This window comes from Urtica dioica, chromosome 3 (genome assembly GCF_054948205.1).
Source record: "Urtica dioica subsp. dioica isolate 48M chromosome 3, U.dioica_male_clone48M_v1_H2, whole genome shotgun sequence".
NCBI classification, from domain to species: Eukaryota; Viridiplantae; Streptophyta; class Magnoliopsida; order Rosales; family Urticaceae; genus Urtica; species Urtica dioica.
The window spans coordinates 48,518,647-48,533,866 of record NC_142758.1 but is presented as its reverse complement, the minus strand read 5'-3'; the positions used below and the strand labels follow the sequence as shown (position 1 = coordinate 48,533,866).

Genomic DNA, 15,220 nt, shown 5'->3' with positions numbered 1-15,220 from the left:
CATATTTGCAAGCTCGCAATTATTAAAATAAATGGTCCCATGAAAAAGTTAAATATATGTATGTAATATATATAATTGATAAAAAAAAATGATTAACATTGTCCAATACACGGTGGGTCCCACATGCAGATGGATAGTCGCTGATGTTTATCATCACCGATCATAATTTAAATATAGGAGGCATATTTTAGAGCATCTTCCAGATAACTTCGATCTCCAGATTGCCTGTAAATTTATGGGCCTCAAAGTTGGTACTTTTGCTCAAATATCAACAATCATATGCAGAGATATGATAATCATCAAAGGCTAAAAAAGGAATTAATTAAGCTTGCCCTTGTCCACACTCTATAAGAGAATAACTCTTTTTAGAAAGGAGTGAAAGGAATAAAGACAACAATATATATTATTTCGTTCATTTTTCAGGAGAAAAAAAAAATAATAACGTGAAATGTTTTAGCACTCGGATCCCAATGTTGAACCTCATAATCTTGTCTTGAACTTGTGAAAATCTTTAGACCATAAAAAGCTTCAAAAGAAAAAGAAGAAGAAAAAAAAATTATATGCGTCTCATTGTTTAGTTTCCTTTCATAGTTTCATGTACTCTTTTTCACACACGACTATAAACATGTAAAAAAGCATGATGTTTTGTGTTCAATTGAAACTCAGTGGAACAGGGAATATATATATATATATATATATATATATATAAATATATATATATATATGTTACATCATGATAAAACTCATAACACAAATTGTCTCCAGCTCCTATATAATTGCATGAGAAGTAAGTATTTAGTAATGAATTTTATTGGCAAATAGAGAACGTGCACTACGTACTTTGTTATTTGGTGGGAAAGTGGATAGAGAGGTTAACCAAATTTATAGAAATAAACCGGCACTCCATTCATTTTCTTCATTGCAAACCATGAACTTGATTAAAGCTAATTAAGAAAATAATAATAATAACAACATTTATCCGCACCTAGTAATATTTTTTTGTCAAGTGACTAATAACTTTCGCAAAAACTTAAAACAAAAAGCATTCATGTCACACAAATACTGTCAATAATTTTAGGTTCCACTAAGTTTTAAATATATATATATAATCCATAATGTTATAGGGTCTTTAATTAAATAAACAATATCTTGAGGTCCAAAGAGGCTCCAAAATCTGACTTTCTCTCCATACAAAGCAATCTAGCAGCCTCATTCATTTCCGCAGTAAAGGAAAGCAAAACAAAAACAAAGGAATAATCTCTAGCTTCACTCACTACTCACTCTATTTTTAATAAAGAAAAAAGCTTCACACTAGTTGTCCCTTTCTTTAAAACAGCCCTAGCTATTTATACATAACCTCTCTCACAGGCAACCTCACCAAAAAAAAAAAAAAAAAAAAATATCCCTTTAATACTTGTTCCAACACCCAAACCAATAAACCCATTTCTATTCCCACCAAAAAAAAAAAAAACCCACATTCATTTCTCTTCTCTTCAAACACCCAATATATCCTCAAAATAAAAAAAAATAAAAATCAATCATGTCAACCTTTCAGCCCCAACAACAACAACAACAACAGCAAGTGCAACAACAACAACAACCTGTGGTTTACCCTAACCCCTTGACCAAGCAACCGTCCCACCACCACTCCAACGGCTCTTTTGGGACGGTGTTCATTGTCCTCGCTGTCATAGCCGTACTCTCCGCGGTGGCTTGCTTTCTCGGCAGGCTTTGCAACCGCAGACTCATCAAAGCCCAAACAAGGCCCAACACCAATAACAAGCAGCCACGTCACAACAAAGACGTCCTTCATCACCACAGTCAAACCCGGGTCAACGATCTCACCGGCGCTAGGGCTACGAAAGACCGAGGTGATCTTCCGGCCGGAAAAGTAGCAGAAGGAGACATCGAGTTTGGCTTCGACGCGAGATCTTCCTCGTCGGCTCCGAATATCGGAAACCCTAGTGGCCACCATAAAAATAATATGGATGGTAATAGTAATATTAATGTTGGAAATATTAAGAGAAGCGACAGTGGTGCTAATAATACCATGAGACCTGGGAGCAGAGGACACGTGGCGTTCGAGAGAAACGGCGATCATGTGAAGCATCATGGCGGAGAAGAACGCCATGATTATTATGGAGGTCCGAGAGCTAGTGAATGATATCTATATGTATTTTTTTTTTATTGAATATTATTATTTATCTCTCTCTCTCTCTAGTGAATTTGTTTGAATTCTATATTTTATTCTCTGATGGGAGAGAAATATTACATATTAATGAGCCCGAGAGCTAGTGAAGTAAAAAAACTTAAATTGGAACATTATTGAAAAAGAAAAGGTTAATTTGTAAAACTGCAAGTTTAGATTAGTACTCAGCTATATATACAACTCTTTTATATAGTACTGGTACATACATACATATATATACATATACATTTATATACACAAAACTCAACTATATGAATAGCAGGGAATTTATTAAAATTATATGATCAACATATTGATGAACTCGAATATATTATACGCAATTGGTTTTAAACTCAAGTTTCAAACTTTGAGTTCCATTAGAATACATACATGAACATAATCTTGAGGCTACCCTTTAAAACAAAAGATAGTTTTCTTAAAACACAATACAAGACCTTCTAACAACCCGGAAACACGATAATATTTTTTCTCCGAAATCTAAATCATATTCATTACACCATAAAAATAAAAATAAAAAATTTAAATAAAATTGGAATTTGTTTATATTCTGCCGGACTAGTTCCTACTCGCTTCCTCTCTCAATCTGAAGTGGGCTGAGCCAAGTTTTCATATGTGTTGGGTTTGGGCCTCGAAGCCCAAGTCCGACAAAATCATTTATATGTTAGCATTATACACAAATAGGAGTAAATTAAATTGGTTATTCCATATTACTATTATTTTTAAAAAATTAGACAGATTTGAGAGTTTTTAATTTTTTAAACATGGACGGTACCACAAAATTTTATTAATAAGCACTCATTTGTAGCGGAGGAAAACCGTGATTACAGAAATATTTCTTAACAAATAAACAGAAAAAAAAAGGTAAAGAATGTAGATTACACAAATTTTTTATGATATCTATATCCCGTGCCATCTTTTACAATCAAAGATCGAATATAAGTCGGTAAACCATCAGAATTAAAAATAGTAAAACAATCCAAAGAAAAACCAAGCTTACTTATAAGCGAGTTACCGACCATGTTCTCCTCTCGATACACATGTTCGATGCAAACGTTCATTAAGGCTTTCAAGATCATGTTCCATCGACACCCAATATACCAAAGAGGTTTAACTTTACCAGTAAGAGAATCAACAAGGACTTTTGAATCACTCTCAATGCTAGTGATATCCGCCCAAAATTTCGAGAGGTTGAGAATCCTAGTTACCAAACTTTCTGTCTCCGCGTCCAGACTAGTCGTAGCCTTGATCGGACCTGCGAAACCACATATAAGTGTACCTCTTCCATCACGGATGAAACCTCCGATCGCCCCACAACCATCCGAAAAGCACCATCAATATTCAACTCAAAGCCTTCGTTCGGCAGCCTCCATGAAAGTAAACATGTAACTAATAGTGTCAATTTGTCAATTATAAACATGTAACTAATAGTGACAAAATTGACACTATTAGTTACATGTTTATAATTGACAAATTGACACTAATAGTGTCAATTTTGTCACTATTAGATATATATATATTTGTAACTAAACCCTTTTAAATCTGTTTAATTTGAAAAAAAAAATGTAGAATCAACAACTTATTTACTCTTATTAGTGTCCAAACCCATTTTTCAATAAACGTAATGAAGAGTGTACAATGCTTGACAAACTAAAAATTAAGCTCGAGCCTTATAACCAATTGTTCACATTATAAATGTTTTTATCACATTGATCGGTCAAAGCTCTCTCTCTCTCTCTCTCTCTCTCTCTCTCTCTCTCTCTCTCTCTCTGACAAGGATTCTTCTTTTTCACAGATATGATTGAGATAAGTTAGTTAGGTTTGTCGTGTACCATGTATGAGTACCTTCACTTCACGCATAAAATGGGACCATATTAATTCAGGTGTCAAATTCATCAAAAAGAAAGCTTTTTTGTTTTACTGGAGAGAGAGAGAGAGAGTCTGCAAATGAGATCAGTAATGGAGTGCTTTAGACCCTTTGTTGGGTCTCAACAATGGGACTACGTTGTCCTTTGGAAACTGGGAAATGACCCAACAAGGTGTACTATACTATACACACTTACAGTTGATAATACTACACAAGCATTGTCGTTTTTTTTCATTGTCTAAATGTGTGAGTGTTTGTGTTTATAGGTTCATTGAATGGATGGAGTGTTGTTGTAGCGGGGGTTGTGAGACTGTCAAGGAAGAGAAAAACGACAAGTCGTTACCACTTTGCAGAGACGTTGCTTTGAAGCACTCTGTGAGGACTAAGGCTTGCGAGTCTCTTTCAGACTTCCCATTTTCCATGGACTTGTATTCCGGGTATCTCTCTCTCTCTCTCTCTCTCTCTCTCTCTCTCTCTCTCTCTCTCTCTCTCTCTCTCTCTCTTCATATATTATATTTATTATTGGTCTTTTTTCCATAATCAAACTTTCTTATGATTGAAATGAATACCAGGATTCACTCAGAGGTTGTGATCTCAAGACAACCCACTTGGATTAACCAAGTAATAATCTTTCTCTCTCTCTCTCTCTCTCTCTCTCTCTCTCTCTCTCTCATTCAAAGCCTGATTTTTTTTTTTTTTGTGCTAGATGATTAAATATGTGCAACTCTTTTACAGGATGGTATAGGAACCCGGGCATTTTTTCCGATCGAGAGTGGCTTGATTGAGTTCTATTCCCCAAAGAATGTAAGGGCTTTTGTGTTTTACAATTTAATAACGTGAACTTTTTTTTTTCTCTAATATATATATTTTTTTTCCAGATACCAAAAGATCAGAGAGTCTTGGACATGATTTTGGCTCATTGCAAAATCGTCTCTTTTGACCAAAAAGTCACTAGCTCTCTTGATCAACACCACAAAAGAGGCTCAACTCTGAATCATTCCTCTGATCGATTTTTGTTGCTCGATGATTCAAATACCGATAAAATTCGGTACGATAAAAAAGCCTCGAAACAAGATGGTTCGGTTCTTTTGGACTGCGAATCGGTAAAGAGAGGTACAAAGAAGAAGAAGGAAAACGGGGAGTACCAATCGAAAAACCTTATCGCGGAGAGGGAAAGGAGAAAAAAGATAAAGAACGGGCTTCTCATTCTTCGTTCTTTAGTCCCAAACATAACCAAGGTAAAATGGTTTTTTTTCTTTATCTCCTTTTTCCTTATCTCTAGTCTCTACACTAAACGTTTTCATGCGATGGAATTATGCAGATGGACATGGCTTCGATCCTCAGAGACGCCGTGAAACACATCGAAGACCTGCGAATGAAAGAAACGGGACTCCGTTACGAGCTCAATGAATTGGAAGATCGAGAAAAAGAGCACAAGTGTCGAGAGAGCAAAAGTGGTGTTGTTATAGTTTCGGAGAGACAACCCGAGGTAACGAGAGCTAAAAGCACACAAAACTACAATCGTATATGATCTTTTTCTTATTGACATGCTTTGGTTTTCATAGGCGAAAGTGGAAGTGAACCAGATTGATGAGAGAGAGTTCTTCGTGAAGCTCTTTACTCCGCGTAAACTAGGAGGGTTTGTGAGGTTGTTGGAGGCCGTTGATTCGCTCAATCTTGAAGTGCTCTGCGCAAACTCGACCACGTTTAACCAAGGAGTCCTAAACATACTTCAGCTTAAGGTTGTATTTTCTTTCTTTTTTCTGCAGATATAAGCTTGTAGTAACTAAAAATTTAACCAAAAGTTTGTGGTGGTGTAATTTTTCATAGGCAAATAAAGACATTGAGCCAAAGATATTAAGAGACTTCTTCACAAAGCTATCAGGCTGAATGGGATGAGAGAGAGCATCAATGGAGTCAATGAAGCAAGATTTAGACACATCGGGAAAAACAAAAACAAAAACACAAACACGAACTCTAATATCATGTTGTTCTATTTACCCTTTGTGGGAAGATATGTGATCAATTAAGTAGTAATTTAAACACAAAAAAATGATTATGAAACATGAAATTTTAGAGTTTCATACTTTTCTCTCTACCTTTTCTTTCGTCTCTTGTGTTTCTGTAATCCTCTCTCTTTCATTCTCATTTGTAGAGATGAACTTGGAAACTATGACAATTAAAAAGGACAAACAATTATTATTATAAAAAAGAAAAAAAGAAAAAAAAAAAGACAACAAATAATATGATATAATAACCTTACACTTCATTATCATTTGAGGTAAAATGGTACATGAAAGAAGATTGAATACACTATACGATAATGTCCAATTCGACAACTACGAACTCGAGCAAAAAATAAAACCCAAAAGCAAGAAGAAAAAAAGAAAGATACATAAACTCAACTTTCAATAAATCAAGTGCACTTTTTTCTCTTTTCAAGAATAAAAAAGACAAAATTCAATTCCCACATTCCAAAAGGGAATCAATTGTAGTAATGTACACCAACCACCTAAAAGAGGGAGACAAAAAACAATGTAACCAAAAGGTGCGAAGCCACTGATTGGCAAAGACCCAAATCCGAGCGAAATCAAGCTCTCGTTTCAGATACATTACCGTCCCAAAAAGAAAAAAGAAAAAAAAAGATAGCCGCGCCGATGTAGCATTTTTTTAGGAAACACACCGCGATAATTTACGTCTTGTACGAGAATCAAATCTCACAAACCACGAGGGAAATTGTTGACTTGCCCTTCTTCCAAAACATCTTTGTTGTTCTTCTTGTAAGCGATCCTTGTTCTCATGACAAGAGATTTCTAAGATACAGATGAGTTTTGGTTAAGCATCTTCTACTCTGTAGACCAGCTAATTGGAAAACGAGTGAATTCAGATATTTACCTTTCCGTGTTGACTGTTAGTGACCTTCAAATTTTGGGTAATGGACCCATTAGCAGGAATGACATTACTACTAGCTGGATCCAAGTGTAGTTGAAGAAACTGGAATTTATAGCACCAAAAAAATTGAATCAGAATCCAACGAACCATATATTTGTAAGTTCATAAACACTTTTCAAGATCCCGAAAAAGAGAACTCGGGGTACATGGAAACTTTTTGACGAGGGATCTCCAACAGGACCCAGGATAATTTAGAAGACATATCGATACTACTATTAATTAACTCATTGAACCAATCCCTCCACTTACAACTGACGAAAATAAAATAATTTACTGAATAATTCTTCTGATTTACAATATTGACCTCCCAACGGCTTATTGTTAGTAAAACAAGACTAAACGAATGAAAAATACTATTTTACCCCTCCTAACTTAATTATGACTCTTTCAAAGTTTTCTAGAATTTCAAGAAAAGAGAATAGCATGTGTGAATCAAGTGAGAGGGGTAAAAAAAACCCCCCAAAATACCGGTTTTACAAAGCAATCAGTAATAAATTAGGAGCATGATTACATATATATTTACAGTTTTACCTTTGGAACTGCAGCCTGGAAAATGAAGTCGGTGAGGGTGTCCGATGATAGGTTTGTGAACGTAGCCTGAATAGCTGTCGTCTGTGGGCTTCCAGGCGGCTTTGAAAAGACAAATTCCACCTTTAACGTACTGCTCTGGCAAGCGACTATGGATGGAAAAGCTGAACCATTTGACTCTGTTGATAGGAAAGAACGGTTATATATATAGTCAACCACATCGAAGAAGCTAATCTCTAGAAGTATAGAGTAAGAAAAATTTCCAAGTTTTTACCGAGCTTTGTGGGGCTGGCTCCGAACCCGTCCAACAAATCCATGACAGGAGTGGCTTGTGCAGAATGTGAAGGTGAAGAAGAGGTTAAGAGCCCGTCAAGCGACGCTGACGGTGCTTTATTGTCTTGCAGAGAGGATAAGATATCGGGAGAAGATGAGCTGGTTTGTGTAGGAGGCGTGCCGATAGATAACAGGTCGAGAAGAACGTCGGTGCCGTTTTGCGGAACAGGCTTCATACCTATTACAAAAACCAATAACCAAACCAGGTTGGGGAAAAAGACGAAAAATAAAATTAGCGAGAGAAGAACATGGCGTCGTCTGTGATTTAGTGCATGCGAAACAAACCGGGTTGGTCTGAAGCTGGTGCTAGATCGCCGAGAAGATCTTGAAGGAAATCGCCGCCTGTGGAGCTCGGTGCAGGGGCGTCGTCTGAGCTTAAGTCGAGCAAATCAACAAGAGGAGTCGCGGATTTCAGAACCCCGTTCGGTAGATTGATCGAAGAAACTGTGGAAGTTGAACCAGTTGCCGGTATAGAACCAGCCCTTCTTCCCATGAAAGTTGCCTCGTCCAAAACCGGCATCCTTTCGACTAGTGTAGACCTGCAACAATTTGATCCATCAGCTTTCTACGAAACAATGAACAGAATATAAGATGTGGAGGCGTATGAGGAGTAACATTGAGTAATGCTATATATCGAAACTAAAAAAGAATGCATACCGAATATTCTGATGCTTCGCAATAATGGAGTTGAATTCAATGGATCTTTGCTGCAATTCAAGCACAAGGTTTCCTTTCGACTGTGCAACTATATCTTTGATTCTCCTGCGGACGGCATTAAAAGAAAAAAAAAATGGGAAACAACTCTACTAAAAGCTCTAAGGTAAAAAGTAAATAAATAAAAATAACATTATTAACAAAAGTTAAAGCGTATATACTCCGAGCAGGATGGGAATCGTGAAGACAGCTTCAATAGAGAAATGAAAGCCATTGCTTTAGTGGTAAGATCTGAGGTTTGACGCTTAATTGTTATATCCCCAACATCCACAGCATCAGATTCTGTCACCTGCTCAACAAAAACTAGATATTAAATGAAAGCAACGTCAACAAAAATAAGGCAATAAAAACAAAAGATCAATTCTAATGTGAATGGCATATATTGCAGACAAACCCCCATGCTTCACAATGACACATCGTCTATCTTGCAGCTTTTTATATTTTTTTATAGATTACAACCTTACCAATATAAAGACTAAATCCTTACCCTCGAGCCCTTAGCTTGGCGGCAAGGGTTTAATCCCCACTAACGTAGAAACAAGTCTTCAATATTAAGGTTAAAGGTTATTAATATTACTTGTAATCTGTGCTTAAATCTCCGATGCAATTGAGTTTACACTATATCCGTGATGTAATATAAAAATAAAAGTAAAAAAAAAACTGCAAGTCTAGTTATCATCTACCAAAAAAAACCGTGTGATATGGAAATTTGCATGCTTAAGTTTATTTTCTTAGATTAAGCCGAGATATGAACAGAATAGGGTTTATGTAATGATATATAAAAGTGAGAAATCACCGTAATTGGGTCTTCAATGTCAAGCATGCCAACATTATTGATCAACAAATCACCGTATTCTCCAATACACCAAATTGCCACTCGAACAAGACTTTCCTGATCCAAACAAAATAAAGAAAATCTTCTCCTAATATAACCAAATTCAATATGTAACCAATTAGGGGCAATGAAAAGAGAAAGAATCTTCCATAATCACAGCTTGTGTGAAAATGGAGAAAAAAATTTATCACCTGTTCAGATGTTTGGAATGCTCTATATAACGCCCTAACGGTATATCCATGAAGTTCAGGAGCATTGCTTATCACGACAATAAGGGCATGCCATACGTCATCTTTTACAAAATTTCCAGCCTACAAATAGGAGAGCCAAAACAACAGATCTTTTTCAGTAGCAAGTAACTAGAAAGCGACAAATTACAGCAGCCTATAAGAAGCACTTATGGATATTCTCACATTCGCTCTTGTAATTAAGACAACTATTAATTTCACCTTGAAATGTTGCCAAAGAATTTGTTTAAATGATGAAAGTGAAAAATCTAACCGGCCAACCAGGCTGTTGTAAAACAATATTGGCCATTAAAGAAAAACACCAACTACTAAAATCACTAGCCAATAACAATCACAAGGAGCATAAAAGTGAAATAAAATAGGTGTTTATTATATCATTGGACAGATGTAAAAGAGAACTGCTTACCTAGAATGAGTATTAATAGCACCAAAAGTAAGTATATGAACATACATAATTTGCTAATTTGTATCAGACCATGCAATAACCTAACATCACCTAGACGTTCTTACACTAAAAAAAAAAAAAATTAACATGAAAATGGAGTAGATAAGTTTAGCAAGCCTTCATGTAAATTATACCTCTGTGAGAACCTTGAGCATCTGATCGATGTACCAAATCTTCTCAGGGGAAAACCTGAGTCAGCAAAGTACTCGTTTCAATCAACTAACTTCTAGACAAATCAAACTTAAAGGTCTTACGTTAGTATCCAACTCTATCAACTATACTCAAAGTTTATGAATTCAGCAATGCATGTGCTAGATAGAACATGTCATACAAATGATCACATTTAAATTCACTGCGACCCAGTATAAAGAATTTGCTTAGGAAAAGTGCTTTGGCTTCAGAACCATGAGCCAAGGACTTACTTTGATACAATGGAACATATTTTCGCTGTAAGATCTTCCTTGAAATCTTGATCGGTTACTTCCAAATAATCAATTAGCTCTTTTGTTAAAGGCTTTACATTGGTCTCGTTTATGAGAAGATAAACAAGTTCAAGAGCCCTTTTACGAATAGAAGCATCTGAATCCTGAAAAAATTGGAAACACGAAGTTCAAAAGCTTTTCTATTTCTGCCAAAAGCACCAGACTCTTGTTATTATTATTTTAAATAGAATATATGGCATATTTTTCTGAAGCAGAAAAAAATGTCACTGGATGAATTGTTCTTAAGTAGACAAAACGTGTTACCTTTACACATTCCAAGATTGTTGCCCGATGTCTCTGCACAGCTTGGGCATCTACTGTTATAGCCCTCATTAGCATGTTTAATGCAACATATCTACAAAACAGGCAACCAAGTGAGAATTTTGTTTGTTATATACTGAAATAATTCATAGGAATTGGATTTGCAAAGCTTCTAATCAATCTATAAAATAAACCAAGTATCGTTTGTTAATAAGCAATGCAACTACTCTTTAAGTCAAGTCCAATACGAAAACCTGATGTTATTATCACGGTTTGATAAGAATCTCCCCAAGATGTTAATTGCAAGAACGCGTAAGCCTCCATTATCTTCAATGCTCATGATAGTTTCTACGCATGCATATAAAATTGCATTCCCTGCATTTTTATTCGACTCTGTTTTTGTTGCCACCTGGAAAATGATATAACGCATCAGCTTAAAATGATAAATGAGCCAACTTCCCAGAATATACGAAGCAATGATTAAGAAACTCTATCCCCGTTTGGTTTACTTTTCCAAATCCATTTTCTGTTTTCTGATTCTAAATTCTAGAAAACAGTTTTAGAAAAACTGTTTGCTTATGTTTTTAGAAAACAGATTTAGAATCATGTTTCTGTTTTCTTTGAAATTTGTTCAGAAAACAGAAAACAATGAAAAGTTGTTTTCTATTTTATCTTTATACAATTGAATGGAAAACATAACCAAACAACATTTAAAATATTATGAAACATAATTCTAAATCTGTTTTTTAAATTTAAAAATTAGAATCAGAAAACAGAATTTAAAAACAGAAAACGAGTTTAGAAAACTAAACCAAACGGCCCAAGCTTTTAATAATTACAGACACAACCAAACATCCACAACTCGAAATTGGAATAGAACTTATACAGATCTAAACATAGAGAGATCACTGTGCTTATTTTTTCCTCTTTACTGTTGTCTATATAATCCCACATAGATATATAACAATACTGCGCAATTGCGAAAACCTTGGTCAGCTGCACGCAAATTATGAATCCATAAGCAACTAATCTTTGTTATAAAGTTAATTATGTAGTAAAGCTATTGGCAATATCATTGTCGATAAAAGTGTTAACACTACCAGTAGGAATTATACTATGGCAGAAGTATAAATCATATGCAGTATATGGCTGTTTAAAATCTCATCTTGAGAGCCCTGGGTGAAAAATATTTGGCTCAGAAGGTGAAAACCCAGTGTGAGATATATATGCCTCTAAGAATAGAATGTTGAGGACTCGCTGATATAGCAACTGACAAAAGTGCACCTACTATCCATGATCTTGGGGCTAATACAAACTATAATAATAACTCACCTGTGCAAGTATGTCATTCATGCAATCACTAGCCTCTGCATCTCCTTGGCCCAACACACGCAAAAGCTTCAGCAATCTGATATGCAGGAAAGGGTCGGTGATGCCCGCAATGTCGTACTCAGGGGCATACGGGCTGTTCACTACATCCTTCAAAGTTTTGACCAAACCCTCTGTGCATTTCTACATAATATTTGTAAAATCTATTTAGCTCAAAAGATAAACTAGCAATGCTTCAGATCACTTTTAGATTCATGTTGAAGCCATCAAAGAAACAATACAAAGATATGAAATGACTACATAGAAGTCATCTTCTTGTACAATTGTTGAAGAAAGTGGAAAACATTCTACCACGCATGATTCTGCCAGATAATTAAAACACAAATCTTAACTGTAATATAGAATCCAAAGCTTTTTTTTTTTAAATCCTAACAGGCACATATCCTAGCATGAAAATCCAGCTGGAATGCAAAGAGCAGTCTAAGCACATAGATAACTTAGGCACAAACCAAGGCTGAGCAAATTTATAAACTTCGCTTGGTGAAGATTAGAGCTCAATTAGATTGAAGTACAACAAATCAACAGGTTCATCGTAGTCCAGTTACCTTTCTAAAATAATCAAGTGCTTCCTCACTGACTAAGCATAAATCTGTACAAAGTTGAACTGCTGTTATCAACACTCCGTGATGCTTTTCTTTGAGTAATGAAGCGGTGGGATTTATAAAATTTTCTGCCAGGTCCGGGACTTTCTTTATTATCCTTATTGAGCATAATGCAGCCTGAAAATAATCACAAAGGGTAAGAGTGCAAATTCAATGGTTAGAGCCTTCCACCAGACAAGAAAATTAAATCAAACTGAAGGTGACCAATCAGGAAGGGAAAAAAAAATGCAATTTTCCATACATAGCTCAAACCTCAGAGTAACACTGACAATCCAAAACCCATTTCTACGTTCGATACCGGAAAAAAGACCACTGGCTGAAGAATTTATATAAATCTGGGGTAGTTGAAAGTTGAAACAAGCTATCACTTGTCTATAATGGAGACATTGAATTTGGAGAACTCACCTTTTTCCGAATATTTGGATCTCGAAATTGCAGCAATCTTTCTACTTCTGGTGCAAGATCACGGGCCATTTCTGCTGAACAAATATTTCCTAACGCACACAAAGCAAGCCCTACAATGTACTGGTTTGTGTGATTAAGATCTCTGAAACATGAGTCAAGGCTGCTTTTTCAAGAAAAAAATAATAACCCATTTCCGTTCTAATACTTGAGTATGCATATTACGAAAAACAAGTAGGGAAACATTTTATTCATACGAATAGATTAAACTGTAAGGATACTGTTTTAACGAGTTTGTGACCAACATAAGAACTTCCTGTCTCTCATCGAGCAGCAACATGAGGCCTAGGTACCCAATCCTCTTCTCAGGAAACCCAGAAGATGCTATCAACTTCAAGCACTCCATTTGACCGAAATGGGTGGGATAACCAAGCATATGAATGAACATGAGCTTAGCCAGGTTACGATGCCGATAATCATTATCGTTTTCATTGATTGAAGCACGAATAGCAGCGCATTCTTTCCGCACTACGGCACGCTCCTCTGCTGCAGTTTTACAAGCGCGTATCGCTCGAATCATGTCCCTGCATCAGAACAGCAAGCCATAGACTTAACAATCAAAATTTCATATACAGAGAAAATATAGAAAACTAATACAGGTACTTGAAACTTCGTTCGAATCGATATTGCTTCGGTGTATGGATCCCAAAACTTCCCCCGAGGCGTTTTCTGGGAAACGTCTACAAATTCAAATAGTAATTAACTACAGAGACCTAGGTATTCCGCCAAAATTATTCTAGTTTCTCTCTAACATTAACTTTAATCCTCTTTGCATTCCCAAATTTCCAATGCCAAAAAGTAACATAACAAATTTAGTAATGAGAAATACATTCTTCCACGTCCAGTTTATCAACTTCAAGTTCTACGGCAATATCCTAAATTCAAACAAGAGACTTTTTAACGTTCAGTTTATGCTTGCGATTGGAGAGCTCTATCATATGCGGAAAAAAACTTCCTCGAACTAGTTCAATTTTTTCACCATATTGGGTGGAAAACATGAGTGCCCAATTCACCTAATTGCCTCTTTATTTGTAATCTTCTACGAGATATACAAAGGTATCAAATCTACCAAAAAAATGGTTTCGAAGCGCAGTCAGACCATTACACCAGTTTCGAAACTTCTTCATCAAACCAATCAATCCAACAACACCAGTCACAATCCAAGTACCAAAATGCACGCACGAACAGCTATTGAATCCCAACCCAATCGCAAAACTAGCGATCAACCTCCACGAATTTCAATTTACGCAACCAAATTCAAACGAAATCAAGCTCGTTACACACACTCATACACAAAACAGGCATGCTTTTCCATGATAATTCCCAAACGATCTAATACCATTCAAACAAAAATAAGCACCAGAGAGAGCTTACCTCAGCCGCGTGCCGGAAGAGAATGGATTCATGGCTGATTCGTAGTTTAATCTCAGAAAGAAGAAAAAACAAAGCTCGAGTCGGATCAGAAGAAATTACAACGAGAAAACGATCGATCGAATCGCAGACAATTCCAATTGCTGGAGCGAAAATCCAGAATTACGAATCCGAGATCCGTATAGGTTTCGTCGGAGCGATCAAGAGAGAGAATTGAAAACGCAGAGAGATTTTAGATCTGAGAGAGAAAGAGAGTGAGAGAGAGTCTCGCTTCGGAAGAGAGAGACCTGTCCTTCCACTTGCGAAGAAATGCTTTGCTTGTTTTTTTTTCTGTGACTTCGAAATTTAATTACGTTTTTTTCTTAAGGAAATTTAATTACATTTCTAGCTCTAATTCGTAGAGAGGTAATTGATCTGATCTGAATTGAGAAATTTGGATAAATATATAAGTTTTATTTTTATGAAGGATAAATATACAAGTTAAAGTATTAAATTTGGTTTTAATGGGTGAATGTGTTAAAAAAA

The 15,220-nt window shown here is 35.8% G+C and overlaps 3 protein-coding genes across 3 annotated transcripts; 2 read left to right on the top strand and 1 right to left on the bottom strand.

The window, feature by feature from the left end:
• Positions 1-1,521: 1,521 nt before the first annotated feature.
• LOC149403377 (uncharacterized) lies at positions 1,522-2,284 on the top strand. The gene has a single exon (XM_089609555.1). It carries the CDS (start codon positions 1,541-1,543, stop codon positions 2,162-2,164), a length of 624 nt encoding a protein of 207 aa, XP_089465681.1. The 5' UTR covers positions 1,522-1,540; the 3' UTR covers positions 2,165-2,284.
• A 1,854-nt stretch (positions 2,285-4,138) lies between these two features.
• Positions 4,139-6,173, top strand: LOC149403376 (basic helix-loop-helix (bHLH) DNA-binding superfamily protein). Its single transcript, XM_089609817.1, has 8 exons — positions 4,139-4,245; positions 4,340-4,510; positions 4,646-4,694; positions 4,809-4,877; positions 4,952-5,311; positions 5,395-5,562; positions 5,639-5,815; positions 5,904-6,173. The coding sequence occupies exons 1-8, from the start codon at positions 4,154-4,156 to the stop codon at positions 5,961-5,963; spliced, it is 1,146 nt and encodes a 381-aa protein (XP_089465943.1). The 5' UTR covers positions 4,139-4,153; the 3' UTR covers positions 5,964-6,173.
• A 146-nt stretch (positions 6,174-6,319) lies between these two features.
• On the bottom strand, positions 6,320-15,039 carry LOC149403375 (AP-1 complex subunit gamma-2-like). The gene is made up of 18 exons (XM_089608843.1): positions 14,699-15,039; positions 13,546-13,848; positions 13,268-13,409; positions 12,806-12,979; positions 12,204-12,383; positions 11,126-11,280; positions 10,875-10,965; positions 10,551-10,714; positions 10,263-10,317; positions 9,627-9,746; positions 9,397-9,492; positions 8,762-8,889; positions 8,544-8,648; positions 8,172-8,425; positions 7,828-8,064; positions 7,557-7,732; positions 6,969-7,067; positions 6,320-6,886 (listed from the first exon to the last, which is right to left on the bottom strand). The coding sequence occupies exons 1-18, from the start codon at positions 14,728-14,730 to the stop codon at positions 6,791-6,793; spliced, it is 2,607 nt and encodes an 868-aa protein (XP_089464969.1). The 5' UTR covers positions 14,731-15,039; the 3' UTR covers positions 6,320-6,790.
• Between the last annotated feature and the right edge of the window lie 181 nt (positions 15,040-15,220).